The sequence below is a fragment of the Fringilla coelebs genome, assembly GCF_963513975.1.
Source record: "Fringilla coelebs genome assembly, chromosome: 14".
NCBI lineage: Eukaryota > Metazoa > Chordata > Aves > Passeriformes > Fringillidae > Fringilla > Fringilla coelebs.
In genome coordinates, this window is record NC_140040.1 from 15,870,580 (window position 1) to 15,891,450 (window position 20,871).

The 20,871-nt window shown below is 43.6% G+C and overlaps 2 protein-coding genes across 2 annotated transcripts in view; one reads left to right on the forward strand and one right to left on the reverse strand.

Moving 5' to 3' along the window:
- The window catches only part of DPY19L3 (dpy-19 like C-mannosyltransferase 3), a 34,796-nt gene extending 30,801 nt beyond the window's left edge, over positions 1 to 3,995 (forward strand). The window contains exons 18-19 of the mRNA XM_084214874.1: positions 363 to 521; positions 1,135 to 3,995. Coding sequence (XP_084071000.1) covers positions 363 to 521; positions 1,135 to 1,296 — 321 coding nt within the window. The 3' untranslated portion in view covers positions 1,297 to 3,995. The remainder of the gene's footprint in view (positions 1 to 362; positions 522 to 1,134) is intronic.
- A 3,843-nt stretch (positions 3,996 to 7,838) lies between these two features.
- Positions 7,839 to 20,871, reverse strand: part of LOC311159024 (neural-cadherin-like) — a gene marked incomplete at both ends in the record, with an annotated part of 59,099 nt that continues 46,066 nt past the window's right edge. The window contains 9 exons of the mRNA XM_084214883.1: positions 7,839 to 8,216; positions 11,091 to 11,245; positions 12,770 to 13,014; positions 13,972 to 14,152; positions 16,407 to 16,671; positions 17,368 to 17,534; positions 18,407 to 18,587; positions 19,139 to 19,262; positions 20,551 to 20,678. Coding sequence (XP_084071009.1) covers positions 7,839 to 8,216; positions 11,091 to 11,245; positions 12,770 to 13,014; positions 13,972 to 14,152; positions 16,407 to 16,671; positions 17,368 to 17,534; positions 18,407 to 18,587; positions 19,139 to 19,262; positions 20,551 to 20,678 — 1,824 coding nt within the window. The remainder of the gene's footprint in view (positions 8,217 to 11,090; positions 11,246 to 12,769; positions 13,015 to 13,971; positions 14,153 to 16,406; positions 16,672 to 17,367; positions 17,535 to 18,406; positions 18,588 to 19,138; positions 19,263 to 20,550; positions 20,679 to 20,871) is intronic.

Consider the following 20,871-nt stretch of genomic DNA (forward strand, 5'->3'; position numbering starts at 1 on the left):
TTAAACCCACACGGAGCATTCCCTGACACTCCCTTCAGTTCCCAGAGCAGCACACAGCATTTGATATAGAAACCACCCTGAGAAACTGCACACCTAGCTAGGAGACTATTTTCACCTACCCTTCTCTGGACTTGAGGCATTCTCAAAGCCTGAGAATGTTGTGTTGTGTAGCCAGCAGCATAACACACATCTCCACATGGAGATTTTACTGAATAAAGCATTTACAGGTTGTTTCTATAGTATTTCATTCACATGGTTTCTCAGTCCCAGTTGTTTGTTTGTCTCAAGATAGAGAATAGAGCAAACAAAGCAGCAGTGAGGGGTGCTGTGGTGTGTTGGGGCTGAGTTGCCTTGTCATGCAGATCTACCAGATCTATGCCAAGCGGTCTCCCGGTGACGTGTACGGCATCCTGCGCTCCTTTGGCACGGACTACGTGATCCTGGAGGACAGCATTTGCTACGAGAGGAGGCACAGCAGGGGCTGCCGCCTGCGCGACCTGCTCGATGTCGCCAATGGCCACGTGAGTATGACACACCAGATCAAGGAACAAAACACTTGACTGGCTCTGAAACCCAGTCACTGAGACCTGAGGTGGCTCAGTGTATTTGCACTATGGAAAGGAAAACCTACTGGAGCCTGTAGACATTCTCAAAATGGCCAGATTAACATTGCTTGCTCTTAAGGGTATTTGAGAATAAAAAAGGGGGAATTTCAGCCTGGGCGGGATAAATAATCTCATCCTGACGGGCTGCAGGTTAGGAGCACACAGGCAGAGTAGCCTGCCAGGTGTAAATCACTTAATCACTGCAGAGCTTCAGTTCCCTGAGGTGTGGCTCTGTTACCACTCTGTCAGGGGAGTTCTCAGGCATTTCTGGGGCTGAGCTGCAGCCAGAGGAGGCTGCACAAGCCCAAGCAGATCTGGACCTCTGACAAAGCAGCTTTATCCATTTAGAGACAATATTCTAAGTCTTGCCCCTTTAAAGCTGTTTTCTTCCTCCCACTTCTTTCATACTGTGAACAAACCTGGCCAGCCTGACCCAGTGAATGTATTGTGGAGGTTTTAATGAACTTGTTATTGCCTGGAACTGTAATTGGCTGAAGAAATTTCACCCATCTGTTCCATTTCATTGCAGATCATGGATGGCTTGGGAGAGAATGAACCTGATTTGAAACCTTCGTTGTATCCTCGCTTCTGTGAGGAAATTAAAAAAAACCTTCCTTCTTACACCATGCACTTCACCAGGGTGTTTCAGAACAAAACATTCCATGTTTACAAACTTGCCAAGCATAAATAATGTTTCCAACCCTGACTTCAAGTTCAGTATTTCTCTGCTAGGACCACATTAGGAAATGCAGATGAAGTTTACAAACAGGTCACATTTGTAAGACGTTTTACACCGATGGTTTTTTGTTTAATTACTAAGATTCTTTTTTTAGACAGTTTAATTTTAGTAACATTTTTGATGTTGCCAAAATTTTTATAAATTCATAAGTAAATGCTAGCAGGGACCATTTTGATTTCAATTCTGACCCTCAGAATACTTAGGTTGTAATTGTTTCCCAGTTTCAACTGATTGGAAGACAAGGGCAGCAGCCTGTGGGAGCCCTGCCGAGTGCCAGCCTGTGAATCTGCTCAGCAGTTTAGATTTTCCTCTCAAATGGTATAAATTCAGTGAAAGCAGCCCATGCTGCTCCTGCCCTGGGTAAGCATTGCCTTTGTGAATCCTAAACATAGTCACAAAATGAAGTTTTGTCTTACAGTCTGATCCTTTTTGGCAGATCCCTGTGCTCTTTCAGTGCCTCTTTTTTGAATTCTTTGGGAATGTATGCAGATATGAGTTTCCAGTTTTGTGGGTGTGATTGCAGAATCAGTGAGTGTGGATTAAGCAAACAATTTTGAAGAAAAATAATCTTTGGTCCAGCATTTTTAGTGATCAGAAACAAACTGGTTTATAACATTAAGTGTTTAATGATGGAGTGTTAGGTATTTTTAGTCAGAAAAAAGGCTGGAGCATGCTCGATACATGTTGCATGTTTGTATCCTTGTAAAATGCTCAGAACAAACAAAAATCCAAATTTCTCAGTTTGGATTTTCGGAACACTTTCCTGTATATACTTTCTGAACTACAGGAGATCCTTTATCTCCTCATGTGAATCCCACTAGGATAGCAAAATTGGACAAAAGAAAAACTCATCTCTAAAGCAGCAGGAAACCAGTATTTCAGATACATTCAGATAGTAGAGCTTTGTTTTGTATTATTTCAGACACAAAGTTCTATATTTTAGAACAAAATCACTGTGTTCTTTAGCCTAAAACAGAGACTACCAGTATTTTAAAATGATGTGGAAGATTAAGTAAAGCCAGACCTCAATGCTGAGAATTTTGTGATTTGTTTGTACCCTTTGTCTTTTTACCAGCCTGAACTTCGTGATTTGTATCGGATTTCTAAATGTTATGAAGGTACCACATGACTTTTGCTGTGTTTTTAGCACTGCTTTGGTTTTAGATTTAAATCAAAAAACAAATTTGGAAGCCTCACAATACTCTCCATCTTGAATTAGACATCCACTAGGCTCATTTGTTTGTTAAGAAAAACAGAATTGTAATAATCAAGTGCCTCTAGGCCCAGGTTGAATTAACATTTGAACACCTATAAGACTGTTTGCGGCCTGTGCAAATAACTCAGTTATAGTAATTACCACTGCAATTAATTTCTAATGATGGGAAACTTAAAGTGCTACAGATAGCAAACTCCACATTTAATTTAATCAAGATGTGTAATGAGATTAGCTGTCACAACTGAGCTGGGCTCCAATTCCAAATGATTTAAGTGTTTTCCCTTTCAGTTGTAGCAAGGTAAATTACTAGAGAGATGGAGATGGTTCTGTCACATGCTCAAACAATTTTATATTCAGTAAATACTCATTAAACAATGTTCAACATCCTTCTGCCTTTCTCTGTGGCACAGAAGGCTGTGCTGTAGCCAGGCTGTGTTAAATCACATGCTGACAGGAGCTGGGTTGTTACACTGAGCGGCTGAAACTCCTGAGTAATTCCTAGCCTGTATCCTTTAATGAGGTTGGAGACTACTGCAGTTTAACATAATACAATAATAAAACATTTTCATCAGTATTAAAATTTTAATTAGGCCTGTAATGATGCATGGTTCTTGCAGCAAGCCTGGGTCAGTGAATCCCTCAGTGAGTGCCTTCAGTAACTGAAAACAAGCACAGAAAAGGTAAAAGATGTCTGGGCTGTATGGCTTGTTCTAGAATGCAATTGGATCTCTCTGGAGAGTGCAGTGACTTTCCTTTGGTGGAGGGAGGGATTCCCTGACACAGAGATAGCCTGTTGTCTTCAGAATTTACTTGTAGGTAACAGCTGAGACTAAGAAATCCTGACTGGAACAGCAATTATCTTTAAACAAAGTTATTTCAAAAATGCAGTTTCTAATATTGCCAAAGGAGAAATTTAACCTTTTCATGGAAACTACCAAGTGCAATCTGTTTTGGGTTTTTTTATACAGAAAGATGCATTATGAGAGACTATCAGAAAGGTTTACCACTAAGGGTTATTCCAGGGACCGTAGTGCAGCATTCAGTCACCAACCTGCCTCAAACAGTAAATTCAAGTGCCGAGGGCCAAAAGCAGTTCCCAGCTCCTCCCTGTCCCTGTTTGAGACAAGGCCTGGGAGGGCTGGGGGAAGGGCTGCTCCTCCCATTCCTGAGGTACCCCTCAGGAGCAGTGGCAGTGGCCGGGACAGGATCCTCCTGTGTGCTCCGTGGTGGCCACAAGGACTTGGTGCTGCATGTGATCAGTGGGATTGTGGTATAAATTACTGGTTTTTAGATTGCAGAGACAAAATGCTATCAAGGAGCCAGGACTTTTTTAGGAGAGAAAAGCCTTTGAGATCCATAAATGTATTTTAATTTCTTGTTTCAGTGTTCTGCTGGTGGGATCTAACATAGTTATTTTATAATATGTTGTTGTAAAGAGATGTAATGACTATTGTATACTAAATAAATTGTGTAATTTGAAAGTCACATTTTTGCTTGTTTATATGTTGGGATGGGCTCAGAAAGACCTGGTTTGGGAATCAGCTTTGTTTCAGTCCATATGGAGGAAAGCAGAATATTTTTCACAAGCAAGTTTTGGCTTCTTAAGATCATTATATTGTGTATAGCACTGGCTTTTAGAATCACCTTTGTGTTTTAACAGCTTGCTGGGCTTCCTTTGTTAGAAGCTAAAGGTACCAACCATGATTTTTATCAGTCATCACCGCATGCATGTCAACGACTGAGGCAGTATATCCATTTAAATAAATATTATCTTTCTTTATTATGTGTATTATATCAATATAAAATCATATATGAAATGCTTTGACCACCAGGGACCTGCTTGTTTCCACATTGTAGCTCAAGTTTAGTATTTTTAATGAACAGGAAGGTGCAATCTTTGGGAGTGAAGAAGCACATTGCAAGGGTTGTATGTGCAGTAGGATGTCCTGATGTGACTCTTGTGGCAGGAGCTGTGGGATGTGCAGAGCTGGAGATAGAAGAGCCCATGTGTAGGACTGGTCTAAAGGGGGCTGGCGGAAGTTTGTCACCAGCATTGATTAGAGATTAATGTAATTGATGGGATGTGAGTCACACATGGTGTTTTTGCATAGAGGGGATTCTGTGCTCCAGGAAACCTCCTCCTTTAAATCCCCAGGAGATGGCCATGGGTTTTAGCATTCGTGTAATTAAGAAAATGCTCAACTTTCTTCTGCCCACCTAATCCTGCTTCTTTACAGCCCTGTTTTCCTTCCTAAACCTGCTGGTCAGTAGGTCAGACCTAAGGGCAGTCAGCTTTCCTATGGCTTGGCTCCATGTTATTTGGAATGTTGTACTTGGAATGTTATTTTAACAGGGGAAGAACACAAAGATTAATGTAGTTGACAGGCAGCCAGATTAAAAACTAATATCCACATGATTATTTAAATTTCAGACCTTTACAAACATTTTATGCTAAATAAAATGTTCTTACTATATGTTTAAAGTCTGTAAAGAACATGGAAGAAGATTAATAAAAGTACTAGATTACCGCAAATCCCACTACCTAGGGACTCAATGGGGTTTTTTATTCAATATTTTTCCTTCCCCCCTGACCCAAAGCTGTCTGTGGAAAGCCAGCTGTTCTCCCTGGGAGCCACGGCAGTGCTGGGATAAGCCTTTCTGCAGAGGCACTGAAATATTTGTGTGTGCCTGTGCAAATGTAGAACAAGTGAGGATATTATTTCAGCAGTAATTAAAATAGCAGCATTCAAATTAAAACAGATAAATTAAGTGCACTAATTAGTTATCTCTGGAAAGAGGAAGAGTAGGCTTTAATAGGGCATGACAGCTTCAAATTAGTGTGTCCTATTACTGAGATTGTATCAACACAAGCTCCTAGAGGAGTTTGGAAATGTTTCCTGCCCTTTTGTTTTAGTCTCTGATGTTCTGTACAAGGCAGGGCTCTCTGTCAGTGCAGAGGCAGCTCCGAGGCTCTGGGGGTGTTGTTTCCATGTTTGGTTACAGAGTAGGGCCACAGCTGTAACGAGGAAGCAGAAACATCTGAAACAGCACTGAGACATCTGAATGTCAGCAGCTCTGTGGCTGCTCTGTGTGCCCCATGTTTGTCACCTTTAGGGTTCCTGGGCACCACTTGTGCTTGTTGTCACTCTCACCCAGGGAGCAATTTCTCAGGGGTGGAGGAAGAGCTTTGATGAGGTCTCATTCCCCTAGGGAAACCCAAAGTGGTTTTTGGGTGGGTAACTGGATCCTGAGCCCATCAGCAGAAGCTTTTCAGGAAGCACAGCACCCATGACTCACATCTGTGGAAGCATCTGATCAAAACTGAGAGAGAAATAATTCAACAGAGTCCACCCTTCAGTGATCCTTAAACACAAACAAGGCAGAGACACCCGGGACAGAAGGCTGGTTTATTATTTATATGATGCCTGAGATAGGCAGGACACTTCACAGACAAATAAAGACAGTGTTGGCCCCAAGGAGCTTACAGGCTAAATTAAATTAAAACCAGCCAAAGCACCAGCATGTCCATAGGTATGGGAAGAACACAAGGTATGTAGACAAAATTATTGCTGTTTCAGGAAGGAACAGATTTTTGTGCATAATATATATTTAGTTCATTTTCCATACCCTGTTTGCGACTGCTGAGATGATAGAATACAGGAGCTGGCAGACTGGACTGGTGAACACTGCAAGTTGTTTCATCCAAGGTTTCCTCCCAGGCAAATAATGTGTCAGTAAAATTACAAAATCACAGAGACTGTACTGTCTGTGAACCAAAACCATTGGGTGAGAGTAAAAACTGGATTTAGGTTTTCCAGAGGACAATGCCCATCACCTGCAGTGTGTAACAGTGCACTCAGGATTTTCCAGAGAGTGGCACAAGTGCTCATGAGAACAAGGTACTGTGTGAACATTTCTCATTTAGGAAACATGCAAACTGAGCCGGCCTGCAGCATTCACCTACTTATGGGTTTTAACAGATGTACAAAAAAACAGACTTCCCAAAACAAGCTACTGAGCAAAGCAGTTTCAGTGTCTGTTACAATACATTGTTTCATGCTTTGTTTTAATGAAACATTATTAGAAACTAGGATATATTCCTATTATTAGCTCATAATATAGAATGTAAATATTACATATAGTTTACATATTATTATAGATATAATTTACATATGATACATAGAAGAAACAGCACAGCTTAAGATTTAGGGTTTGCTGCATTGTACTCCATTTATCTGTACAAGTGGTCTCAATTAAGAAAAAAAATCAAAATTAATTTAGTGGCACCTTTTCTCTTCCAAATATTGTCAAGTTTAAGAAAAATCCAGCACAGTAGCTGGACATTAAATGGTTTCCAAAAGGGACTGATTAATTTAGAGCCTAAAATTCCACCCCCTGCTGCTAGTTTTCCCCTATGTTTCTCTATCCCCAGATATGTCCTGCAATGATTCTATCAGAGGAGATTTAACAAAACATGAGCCACGCAGTTGTAGATGCAAATGGTACAGTTCAGGCTGGTTTAGGCTCAGTTTAGCAGGAACGAGAGATTGTGATAAGCTGTGGAGTTTGCTACTGAAATTCCTGACCAGCCCCCTTTGAGGCATGTAGCCAGCACACCTGGCCTTTTCCTTAGGAAAATTACATAGTTATAAGCAGCGGGGTTCATGTGTTATGCCTAAATCCAGTTTCTGCCTTTGTATGGCAGCATAAAGGGATTTCATCACCGTGTAAGCGAAGCATCCTTCTGCTTCTTTACTTTTCCTGTACCTCTGGACTGGCACCTGCACTGTGATCAGTGAGCAGGGCTGTCACTGGGCACTGTGGGTAACAAGAGGGATATAATACACCATGGACTTCATTATATGAGAAAAAGACAAGGTGTATTTTTCCTTCAAATAACTGTCAAAAGCACCAGAAGCAGCACAGCCAGCATGCTTCCCTCAGCTCACCTCAGGCCCTGTGCACTGGATCCCTCAAGAGTCCTGCATTACTTCAGTGATAAAAAAGACCTGTACTTCTTAACCACAGTATGTGAATAACTGCATACCCTAGATTCTCTCTTTATTCCTCCCAGTAGGTTTATATACCAAAATGCAGATGTCCAGCATGTCCCAAGGTGAGCTCCTACCCACCTGCGCTGCGCAATGTGCCTCCTTAGTGTGAATCTGAATCCCTGTTGTAACAAGGAAAAAAGGCCGGGTGGGGGTAATACAGAGCAAGAGTATAAAAACCGTGCCTCACCTCTGCCTCCGGAACTGCAAAGAGCAGCCTTGGGGAGCTACAGGTCTCCTGCCTCTCTGTGCGAGTACAGCTCCCTCAGTTTCTCGAACTTGGGTCCCCACTCGTGCATGTCCTCGCCGGCGGCGCCGCCCAGCCCCGCGGAGCTGAGGGAGCTGAGGGAGCTGAGGCTGCCGGCGCTGGAGCCGGCGCCCTCGGTGCAAAAGACGCGGAGCGAGTCCTGCGGCGGGCCCGGGGCGCGGCGCTCGGCCTCGCTCAGCAGCGCGGGCAGCGCCCGGCCCAGCGCCGCCGCCCCCGCGGGCCCGGGCCGCGCCCTCACGGCGCCCTGCCGCGGGGCCGGCGGCTCCTTCCGCCTGTGCAGGGAGTAGGCCGGGCTGCCTTGGATGGACACCTGCAGCTCTGCCATGTTGTAGGCGTCCTGCAGGGAGAAATGGGGCACAGCGAGTTAATACTCTCTGTAGGTCCCGGAGGTTCGTGTTCTGGTGGGAATAAAGAAGGAATGATCGCGAGTCAGTCCGTTTGCTGTGAGCACCTGAAGGGTTGGGTGTTCTGCCAGCTCTGCCACCCGTAGTGCACCTGAGAAAGCCTGAGGAACACCTGTGCACTCTGCACTGCTGTGGTCAGCTCGGAATCAAGTCTGATTTCATCCAAAAGCTAAATAAACGTGACAGAAACACCCCAGCTTTTTGTTCGGAAATTCAGATACGAGTGTCTTATCGTGGCTGGACACTGATCCCACAAGCGTGGCAGAAGACATAAGGGTATTCACAAACAGTATGTTAAAGAAATCATTCTGCAATACTAGCTCAAAAATGTACTATGATTTCTGATAAAATTTTACCAGTCTCTGGAATAATGCCTAATTATGTTACATGGCAGTGCCACACTTGTAGAAGCCAAAAACTACTTATTCCCAAAAAAGTCGCTAATTCCCTCCCAGCTCAGCCGCAGTAAATGCTGTCTGGGAATTGTGCCACAACCTCTGGCACAAAGCTGGCAATACCAACAGTTAATGGCATTCACTGATCAGAATCTTTGTGCCACCTGCAATGAACAAGTCCTGTCCTCCAGCATCCTTCACCTCCCTACAACCCAAAGGTTGTGTCCCTGGACTGATTTACAGGCCAAAGTAGAATTCATTAGAGCAAACAAATAAGTATTTGTATTGCTAATACTGTTCATGGTAACAGGAGCCATCAGTGACAGAGATGTGGAATCAGCACTTCCCCAAAGATTTATTTAGCTGTCCAGCAAGTGGCATTGTGCATAACCAAGTTGTAAGAGATTAACCAAGGTAATCTCAGTGAGCTTTGCTGAATTTCCCCTGGAGGCTGAGAACAATTTAAATTCTCCCCACCTGCAATCAAGAAGCTGCCTAAGTGGCAGGATGGGTTTGGGACAAGAGCTGCTTATTCCCATTCCTCCAGAGACTTAGGAGTGCTGGTGATGAACACTGAGACCTGCAGCCCAGATCCCTGCCTTAGGCCCGTCCTAAGTTAGATCCCTGCCCCAGTCCAGCCCCACTCTGAGCAGGGATACCAGGAGAATCCATGACATGGAGTAACTTTTCATTGTGCACAAGTTAAATGGGGGTTGTTCCAATACAGACTTGAGGATCCTCCCTTCACTGAACTGGGTGATAATAAAAGCATCCTTCACTACTACTGATTATTCATTAAAATGACACATTTCTTCTGATAATAAACCCTTCTTGGCTGGCCATCCACAAACCCAACTCAAGCCCTGCCTCTGCGTCCAGAGCTGGCTTTTAACAATATATGGTGGTCAGCTGAATTCAGTGTGTAATCCACAATGCACTCACCTCCTGCAATTTTTATGAGTTCCTAATTTCTCTGGGAGAAAATTTTATTTATTTCAGATGCAGAAACTCCTTCATATTACCCCTTGTCCTCATTGCTCTACCATCCACAAGCATTACAAAAACAAAACTCTCTTAAATCCAAGCAGCCTCATGATCCCTTTGTGGAGGTAACATTAGAAGACAACTAAGGTGGTGTAATTCTAGGTATTTTGGGGACTGGTTTGTTTGTTTGGGTTTTTTATATCTAAACAATGAGATTTTAGCTTAAAAAGTTTCAGCTGCAACTGTTAAATCTGAATAATTTAGGAAGAGTACACAGAACCCAGAGAGGCTTTACTCCAAGCACTGTTTCTTCAGGCAGAGTAATAACCTCAGATGAAGATCATCAAGTCACTAATTTGGTTCCGCTGCTTAAAATAAGGAGTGCATTTTAAGAACTCTCCAAAAGTAATTAAACATGTCATACAGTAACTGTAGATTTCCTCAAAGAGACCTTCTGGGTGTAAAATTGCAAAATATTGCAGAGGAAGTTAATCTGATTAAGGAAAACAGGCTTTATAGCTGTCTATGTTATCACATGGGAAATGTCTGTGTTTATTACATTCCCACTAATTTACCAAGAAAATAAGGATACTCTACAACTAAGAATATTTTTAAATCACTGGCTTCTTTTGGCCTTCACACTGGCACCATGACTATTATTACCTCTGCAGAGTCACACCACCCCTTGAATCCATGAAACGAACAGTTGGCAATGAAGTTTCTTACCTTTTATAAACATAGAAATCATCTATAGTTCAATAAATAATCTATTAAGAGTACTTGTTTATAATATCCACTGTTTTCCTTCCAAGTTCTGCCTTTCACTGACACGTGAAAACCTTAGAACAGCCAGCAGGAATGTTAATAATACCTGCTTTGGGTATAATCTGCTCTACTCTAAGTATAAACAGCTTGTGTTCAGTGGTGTATTTATCTCCAAAACACAAAAATGCAGAAAGGTTCTTCCACAACCACCACATGCTCTAGGGCCTCAGAGGAGCCAATTCAGCACCTCCCCTTTCCAACAAGGGAGGTGTGAACACCTGCTGTTGGGAGCAGTCTCTGGAAGAGCCTGGCCCTGAGCAACAGTCACACCAGGCTCTTCCAAGCCCTTGGAGCTGCAGCAGGAATGAGCCCTGAGAACCTCCTGAGCCCTGAAAACCAAACCCAGCAGCTGTTCCCTACTGCTGAACTCGCCCTACAGGCTCCTATCAACATGCACTCAGGATCACTGGCTCTAAGACAAATTAAAAATGGATAGGCACTTATCTCTGCTTAGGAAACATGCGCCCTCATCCAAATAATTCATTTGCCAATTGCAGGGCTGAATCAGCAGAACGAAGACTAAGGACAAAGCACAAAATGCATTTTCCTTAGCACGGTGAGGCACCAGTCCCCTCTTAATTGTAACATAACAGTGATCCTTACTTCATCTTGCTCCCCACCCCCTTCTTCGTTGTAGTTGAGGATGTTTTCCCTGATGTCCTCCAGATCCTCGGGATGAGCAGATCCGTGGTAAACGCCTCCATGCAGACCCTTGCGCGTCTTCCAGTGAGCCCAGAGGAAGGCGGCGCTGAGCAGAGCTGTGGGGACACAGGAGCAGAGCACAGGTGATGCAGGCACCAGTAACCCCAGTGCGCAGCAGGGCCAGCACGGCTGCACTCTGGGCTTCCCAGCAAATGCCTGGTTTGCACTGTCCAGTGTGGTGAACATCAAACACAGAAGAAGAAAAACCTTTAAAGAGCGTTTTCCAACACCCTTTAAAGCTCAACTCGAAGTTGGTTAAAGACTCAGTGGTGTCTCTGACCTGTCTCTGTCCTGTGTGGAGTTGAACTTTGTCACAGAAAATGCATTACACAGAGGGGGACAAAGAAGAAATAACATGTTGACAGTAACAGAAACAATTACACACAAATGAAACACAAGAAGACACAAGACAGAAGAGAAAATTACTTTTAGATGTTTTACTAGAAAACAAGAAAATCAGGCACATTTTGCCTTAGCATTCATTAATTTGAACATTTTTCTTAAATGCTGGAGTGCATTTACACAACTGACAAGCTTCAACATCAGATACTGAACACTCTGTAAATAGAAACTTGTGTATCACTGTGCTACCAACTCTGTAAAAATCAATAAAAGCTCAGAGTAAGACCTCAAAGCATTGAGTACCATAAATTAGCAGTGCAGTGAACTAAAGAACCTAGAGTCTCTTACAGAATATCTATATGGCAGCAATTCTGTAGAGCAGCATCTAAATGACCTTGGGACTGGAAGTGGGGTACACAGAGATCATGCCCTGCACTCCTCTAACATTGAGATCTATTATCAACCTCAGCTATCTGGGATTCCAAGAGCTCCAATACCATTTAGCTTCCCACGAATTTGCTGCTCATATTTGCATGGCAAACATAGTATCTAGCAGAGTTGGGGAAAACTATGGTATTTCCATACTCTTACTACAACTTCTGAACAAAACTGCCTTAATGCTAACAGACAGGAGAAAAATCCTATGTCTTTACTCAGGCAAACTTCCATGACATTTGAATAAACAAAAAAGACTCCAAGATGTGATCCTTCCTCACTAGTAACATCCTTCTGGTTTTCCCCTTTAGATCCAATACCTAAGCCTGAAAATGGCTGAGGAAGACAAAATCAGCTGTTTAGGAGCTGGGACACAACTGGCAAGATGCAAAGTCTGCTCCTGCCTGACCAGTGTTTTCCTATCAGACGAGAAGTTTCTCCTAGACTGAAAAATCTGTTTCATACTCAGCAGTATTTTAAACAATGCTTCTCTGGTAGCAGTTTTCACTATTGCTGTTTAATTGCATTTGCTTCCAATTATGCATCAGAACAGTTCCTCAGCAATGACGTGACAATGTGAAGAAAACAAAAGCGCAGAGACCTTCCATAGCTCACAAGTGTTGATTCACTTAGCGATGGATGCACAGAGGGATGAGAAATCAGTGATGGGAGCAGGGCAAAGGAACGAAGGCAGAGTTGGGTCTCCCTGGGGAGTTTTCGGCAGGAGATGAGGCGATGGCTGCTCAGGACAGGTGGACACGTGCCTCACCACAGGTAATACAAGACGTAGTTGCCGTAGCTACCTAGGAGTGCCAGGAAGCAGACGCAGATGGCGAAGAGGGAGGTGAAGCTGAGGCCCGTGTCCTTGTGGAAGATGGCCAGGGTGATCTCGCAGTGGCGCCCGCTGTAGCCGTCGGGGCAGTGGCACTGGAAGGTGCTGGGGGACAGGGACACGCAGGTGCCGTAGTTGCAGGGCCGCTCGGCGCACGCCGTGTACACGCACTGCCGGCCCGAGGCGTTCTCCAGGATCATGTGTCCTGCAGGGCAGCTGCACACACCAGGGCAGAATGGCACCGTTAGTCTGGGAGGAAACAGCCGTGATAGGCAGCACTGGGGATTTAAAACATGCTCTGGTGATGCTTTTTGCATGGTTTCCAAAGCAGCTACTGGGAGTCAGTTGTGTGAAATCATGACAGGTTGTAGCCTGCCCTGAGGCAGCCATAGCAGGAGCTCCACAACTTCAGACCCTTGTATCTGAAGCTTTCAGAATTCAGGTATTGCCACTGCCTCCTGCAAGGTTATCCTTGTGACAACCAGCTGGGTTGGCCTCTGCAGTTCTGGCTAGGCAGGACAAGCTGTGCTATGTTCTTTGAGTTTCCAGAGTTAGAGAATTCCCATTTGTGTGGACAGCGGCAGTCAGGAGAGTGTGCAAACATTAAGGTGTGTGTAAGTAAAGTGTTCATTTGCACACCACAACCAACAGGAATTAGTGTTGTCCTGACCCCAGCTACAAGCACAGGAATCTGAGCTCAATAGTGTGCTGTTCCTAAAGCAGCTGGAGGAGCCTGGGAGGGAACAGAGGCAACAGCCTGGGGCAGTGCAAGAAATCAGACATTACAAGAGAAAGAGCATTGACACTGCACAGCAAACAAGCTTCACAGCACAGCCAAGGAACTGTGCCACTCCAGCTCATACACCCTCCTGCTGTCCTGGTTCCAGGGTTTACAAGCATTCTGGATTTGCTGCAGCTCTTTAAATGTTTTCCATTAGACAGGCCGCTGAACTTGCTCCACAATCCCTGGAGCCAGGCTGATTTACATCAGCTGTGGTGATGTCTCTAAGGACACAGTAACCTGCTGGCTGTGCAGATGTCCGGCCTTGTGTGCCACTGTGGTTCCAGGGATTTGATGAGATTACCAATGCCAGCCTTCAAGCTGCACACTTCAACATCCACCCTTTCCCACCTCCTTCTGAAGGGTTTTGTGCTTCTATTTCCACCAATTACCTGCATTCATGCATCATCCACAAATCAACACAAATAAATTCCTGGTTGCAGGGGTTATTCCTACAGGCCTCTGAAGAACAGCCTTCTTTGATGCCTTGGGCACTCAGTATTGACACCAGCTCCTTCCCATGAGTGTCCAGAGGGATTCTGTAGTTGTTAAATCTGACATCCTTCATACATCCTACAGCAAGGCACAAAGAGACAGTTTTAAAAACAATTCAGCAAGAATCATTTGAAGCAGCTGTAAGATTTGGTAGTTTATGCTTAACAAAGGACAGAGGCTATCAAAGTTTAAATCCAGGGCTGAAGTCACTTAAATTCTCATACCATTGTAGTTAATTTTTGGACTGAATTTGCTAAAGTTTTAGATCAAGATTCACAGTGTTTTCCATGAGAATCAAGTGCTGCTGCAGGTCTGTGCTGGTTTTGGCTGGAACAGACTTAATTCTCTTTGCAGGGACTAGTGTGGGGCTGTGTTTGGATCTGTGCTGAGCACAGGCTCGATAACATGGAGCTGTTTCTGTCATTGCTGAGCAGGGCTCACACAGAGCCCAGGCCTTTCCTGCTTTTTGTGGGGCCATGCTGGGCAAGGGGCTGTGGCTGCCTGGGAGGCTTGGAAGGGACACAGCCAGGACAGGTGACCCCAAGGGACCCGAGGGATGCTCCAGACCATGTGGGATCATGCTCAGGATATGCAGGGAGGGGAAGAAGGAGGAAGGGGAGATGTTTGGAGAGGAGGAGTTTGTCATCTCAGGTACCCTTCCCATGGGATGTGGCCCTGCTCTCCTGCAGTGCTGAACACCTGCCTGCCTGGGAAGCAAGGAGTTCATGCCATGCTTTGTTGTGCTTGTGTGCATGGCTTTTGCTTTACTATTAAACTGGCTTTATCTGAACCCAGGGTTTTTCAGCTTTTACCCTCATGACTCCCTCCCTGATCCCTCTGGCAGGGAGTGAGAGGCTTTGAGGGGCTGGAAGCTGGAGGGGGTTGAACAGGGCCTCTATTCCTCTTAAGGTAGTCAGTGGAATATATACCACTCCACTGTGATTTCCATAGAAAAGTCCAAATATTGTGGAGAATCTGTTACATGTGGATAACCTGTTCTATTCTTCAATGTACCAGTAAAAATTATGGTTTACCTTTATAGTATGAAGAGCAAACCACAAATAATGGGGAGAGAGTCTTCAATCAGGGACAGAAAATTTGTACTGAAGATGTGTGACATTAACTTTGTATGCACAAGATGCCTCAGCATGAAAACATACACTTTGATTAATTAAGTACATTTTATGACTTTGAAGTCCTTAAAGTTTCAGCTACTTAGCAGCAACATTAATAATCCTAATTAAAATGATCTTCCTGCAACCATTTGACTTCTTTATTTACTTAAAAACAAACACTATTACTCCCATAAATAAAAAATTCAAAATATGCTCCCTAATTCATATAATAAACTTTATTTATTGGAACGCTTATATTAAAGCTATAAAAAACAATCTTTTTCTAAATAATTTGTGATACACTTAAGTTGTAAATTATTACTCTATTTAATTTCTCTCCAGGCACTTTTGTGAAGTACTTTTGTGTAGTGAAAAGATGACCAGCTTGCTTTGAATGGATTTACTAGGACCTGGTTAAAGAAGTGAAGAGCATGGGAGAGAAGTGACCTATAGACACCAGGCAGGTTTAACCAGCAGTGATGTGTGCTCCTTGGCAATAAAAGCTGATTTGCTTTACTTACACTGTGGGTTTAAGCAAAGGCCAAACTTCCAGCTGCACTCAGAGTAAAGAGCTGCCTTGGATATCCCAAACTTCCAGTTCTTTATATTTCTCCTTTGTGGAATTACTCGGTTTCCAGGCTGAAAACTGATTTGCTTTTAACACACAGTTTGACCTTATCCACTCAGTTGCTAAAAATTCAGATTTTTAGCTCTAATTCAATAAACCATTTCTAATTTTAGTTAATGCTTTGACTGAGTGCAAAATCCAGAAATACTGAGGTAATAAACCAGGGTTTGGTGGTGCTATGCAATGCACATATAAGATGGAAAAATTCCTTTTAGCATAGGAACAGATGTGTTTGGAGGGAAGGGGAGCTGGCAAATAGACTGGACAGAACCATGCACTGAACAAGCTCTCCCTATCCAAGGAGGGAGCCATGCACAGTCTATCTGGGAGAAGCTTCTGGATCTCCAGGTACCGACTCTCTGCAGCCAAGGCAAGAGGTGACCATCATTGTTCCAGGTCAAGTAGCCAAGTGTATTTGCACGCAATTCCGTGCTGCACCTTCTGGTCAGAACAGCTTATGCATCCCTGTTGCAAAGTGTCATGCAGGAAATCTGTGGACTTCGGGCTCTACATAAACAAGAAAGTTTCCTGCACTATGTTTTTATTCTTACAGGTCCATATTATGAACAGTGAGATAGAGAATTCCTACCTTGAAAACTCCTGTTTTGATTGAATGGGTAGGTGTTTCCAAGGACCAGGCTGCTGGGGTCAATGACAATCTCTTTGTATATTCCTGCTGCTTTAGTAATCTCTCTCTTCCCACCTCCTTCATAAAGGCGAAGAGTAAATTCATTTTCATTTCTCTCCAGTGTGATGTGATGCCATTCACCATTATCAATGTGGTAGGAGGGAAGGCTTACAGAATAGTTTCCATCACCCAGATTGTATGAGACCACTAAGAGTCCCTGAACAACCTTGTAGATAATTAACAAATAGCAAGAAAGAAAAGTCATTGCCTGGAATTTTGTATTGACCTGTAACTTCAATCTTAAAGCATTTTTTTTAAATTTAGGGTATGTTTACACTGCACAGGTTGGTATAATATAGAAATACTGCAGGTGCTACTGAATTAGGCAACCTAAATGTGGTAGCAGTATACTCACAGTAGTATCTAAGTCACCTTAGGAGCAATTTTACCCTGATCTCTTTTGCACAAATTTATGGGGTTCTTCTAAGAGTCTGGTGTATCACAGTTATAGTGACAGCTCAAACCAACATAGCTGAAGAGGTGACTTGTTCAGTGGGGTGTATAAAATGAGAAGGTTGTCATTCTGAGAGCCTGACATCATTAGAACTGCCACAGGCACCTTGCTTGGCAGAGTCTGAACTACACAGAACTGGCCACATGGTTCAAGAGGACACCAGGTACACCCCCTATTCATCCTATTCTGTATAGAACCCGTATCGATGTGGGCATCAAAGCCCAGTGGGATACCACAGCTGATGGGCAATATCTCAAGCAAAGGATCAGACGTATCTATCCATAAAACAAATCCCAGACTCTTGGTGCTCAGCATAAGGCTTTCGTCCTGTTTCCATCCATTAAGCTAGTGTTTCTCTGAGCTGTGTGTGGCTCTGGTGTCACTGTCACCGTGAGTGGGAGCCCTCACCTGCAGGGTGATGTGCTCGTCCCTGGCCCGGGACAGCAGGGTGGCGATGACGCCGTCGGGCTGCCGCGTGCGCACCAGGGCCTGCAGCAGCGTCCTGCGCGCAGACACACTGACAGGCAGCTGGTAGCGGATGTGGCCGCCTGCCTCAAACCTGTACTCCTTGGCCACTGCAAGGGAGAGAAACCTTTAAACCATCTCCTGAGGAGAGGGCAGCCTTGCTATTGTCCTTATTGTCATAATAAGAGTTGAAAGAAAAGGGAAACAATTGCGATGCGCAGCGTGGATCTGTGAGACAATTTGTCCTTTGGGACATGCTGCTGTATTTATTTCCACAGCTTCTCCAGTCACTCTCATGCTCCATTTTCCTCTGTAAAGAGGTGTTCTCCCACCCAGTTGGATCCTGTTAGTGCTCCTCCTTACAATGCTCACATGGGGCCACAGCGGGGAAACAGCACCTCTGACCAAGAGAAGAGACTGCAGACCAAGTACCACAATCAAATTTCACAACCTGCTATTTTGTAATTGTCTTTCTGCTGCAAACTTTGGCTCTATGAGAGCTAAAAATCCTACTACTCTCAAAGCATAGATCCTTAAGCCAGCAGAGTCTCTTCCTGACACCAAAGGAGCAGTGATTTCTAATTCCAGTTGTATGGTTCTAATTCTTCACAGAAAGTGGTACTGGCACACTCGTATTTTTTAGGTTATTAGATATTTCTGAGAGTGTAAACAGATGCAAAACAAGCAAGTGTAACAAAATAAAATACTTTTTTCACAATTTTTTTTGTCATGCAGCCATGTCATTATACAGTCATTGCACAAACACCCTCAGGTTTAAAGAAATGATCCTATACTGACAAAGCAATTTCTTGAAGGGAATTAGAAAAGAAATTGTTAACAATCACAGGCAACTACACTGCAACATGGCTTTACATAATGTAATGTAAAACCACCTCGACAATCATTACCTGCAAATATTTGAAGTTTCCTGTACTGTATAATTTAGCAGCCTACACTAATGAAACAGAAAAGCAGGGCTCACCTTTATCGCATCGATAGCCGTGGTAGCCTGGCAAACAGTGACATGCAAACGAGCCCCAGTCCCCAAGGCACCTCCCATGGGTACCACAGGAGGAAGATCCCATGGTCTCACAGCTCCCATCCGTCAGGGTGCAGCCAGGGAAGGTGTTCAGGGACTCTGCAGGAGACTGAAGGTCGTATACCTTCAAGAGACAATTCATGACACAAAAGTGGTATTTGAGAAACATATTTCATTTTTAAACAGAAATAGCTGCACCATTTCACTGTCTGCTCCTCATCTGCATTGCTTAAGTTACTAAGCTTTGTGACATTCCAGCTGATTTTATCAAGAGCATATTTTGCCTTTGAATAAAGTCAACTGACTACGAAAACAAAAAAAAAAACCCTAATACTTCCTAACAAAGCAGACAGCTGGCATAAATATGCCATTATACAATTGCCATTCAGAAGTTCCCTGAATGCACAAAGAAGCTTGGAAAACAGCTGCATGAAACAGAGGATAAACAAACACAGTTCCTGCCTCATTAATACATCTCATTCTACTGAGAAATAACTTTTCAAGGTACTTATTCTAATTATCACAGAAAAACCCAGAATTTTCTTGTATTTTACACTGATGCATGTGGGCATGAATACATTGATGGAAGCAGAAGTTTCATGTATAAATGAATCTCCCAAAAGCTGAATAAAGAAGTTTTCTTCTCTGCTAAAGCAAGCATTACTCTGCTCTTACCTGAGTATCCAAAATGAAATTGCGCAAGCAACCAGAAAAATGTTTGTGTAGCAATTGTGGGTAGGAGTATGGTATGGACTCTTTCACACCACCCAGCTGGAGAACATGGTTCACATTCAAATACCTTTAAAAATCATATCAATAATAAAAATAAATATGTATCTACCTTCAAACATAGAGAGATAAATAAATAAATACACTGCTTTTCCAAATAACAATAGCATTATAACATAAGAGTAGAATGCAACTACTTTATCTTCTCTCTCTGAAATAAAGCCCTTTAAAATAAAGGGCATTTTTTTAAACATGACAGTGAAACCTGCTGGAAGTTTAACTGCGGGACACTATTACATTTTGGGTATGTTTGCATTCAAGCCAGAAACAGCTGTGATATTCTAGACACCATATTCTCCTTCAAGTGCTCTGTGTGTACGCAGACATGCTATGCTGTAAGAATACTACAGGCTGTTCTGTGTATGACAAAACTCAGAAATTTAAAAGTTGGGTCCATGTGGTTTAAAATGCATGGTAAATATGTCCAAGCTCTGCACTGTCTCCCAGTCATCTCTCCAAGAGAAAGAACTCCATGCATTTTAGTCCTCATACTTTCTTCTTCCCAGAGTTATCAGGTCATTTCTTTTGTTTTCATTTGTCCTTATATTTTTCCCTTTCTTTGTGCTCCTTTCATGCAGGAGAGCTCCATGCTGCTGTGGACAAGACTTAATCCCAGTGCTCATCAGAATGCTTGCTTGGACTATCTATTCCACAGCTGAAGTATCTTTGTTAGTACAAAGGTTTCCCTAAAATATAACCCGAATATTCCTCACTGTAACTTTAGGCCCTGTACAGAAGAGATTGTCTAAATCCTCTTTGTACCATTCTTTTATACACACTGAGACTTATCTCTCTCCTTAGTTTTCCCTTCTTTCTGTTAACTGACCTCAATTCCTTCATTCTTGATTCTTACTCTCAAGGTGAGCTGATCAGTCATTGCTCTCCTCTGGACTGTACCCAGCTGCTCCTTGTCCACCCTGCACTGTGGGGCACCAACTGCACCCAGGACTCTGATGTCAACTGACCTAAATTCATGAGGTTTTAAGGAGCAGGCTCACAGTGACTTGACAAACAGAGAAAAATCCTGTGGATGGAGGATGGTGCACAGGGCCCACAAAAGCTCCAGTAACAGCCACAGAGATTTGGGTTGTCAATTAGTACTGCAACACTACTCAGTGGAAGACTTGTTCCTTAAATTTTTTTTAGTTCTTTGAGGTCCAGGCTTGGTCTAGAAGGCCTTAGAAAAGAAGAAATGCTTTTTATACTCCTCGCCATCAATAATTCAGCTTCAGTCTAACAGGTCAAATGTTCACAGGCCTTAGAATCAAGTGGCTGTCAGGGAACCACCAGGAATGTACCTTGCTCTCCGTGGAACAGAGCCCAGGACTTCACAGTCTGTGCGATCTTCGGTGGACAGCCAGCGGCCAACGCCTTCGATCTCGGAGAGCACGGCGGCGCTGCACCGATCCAGGGTGAAGCTGACAGCCTGCAAACACACACCCTGAGCTGGCCCTGCTGCACAGCCACACCTGCTGCACCCAGCCTCAGCCTCTGCTTCCTGCAGCTATCATCCAGAAAGGGTTGGGGTGTTCCCTGTTCTCTTCACTTGCGATAACCAGTAGAGCCAAAATGGACCCATTCAGCAGAAGTAGGAACTTCTCAACTTTATTTGTGCTTCT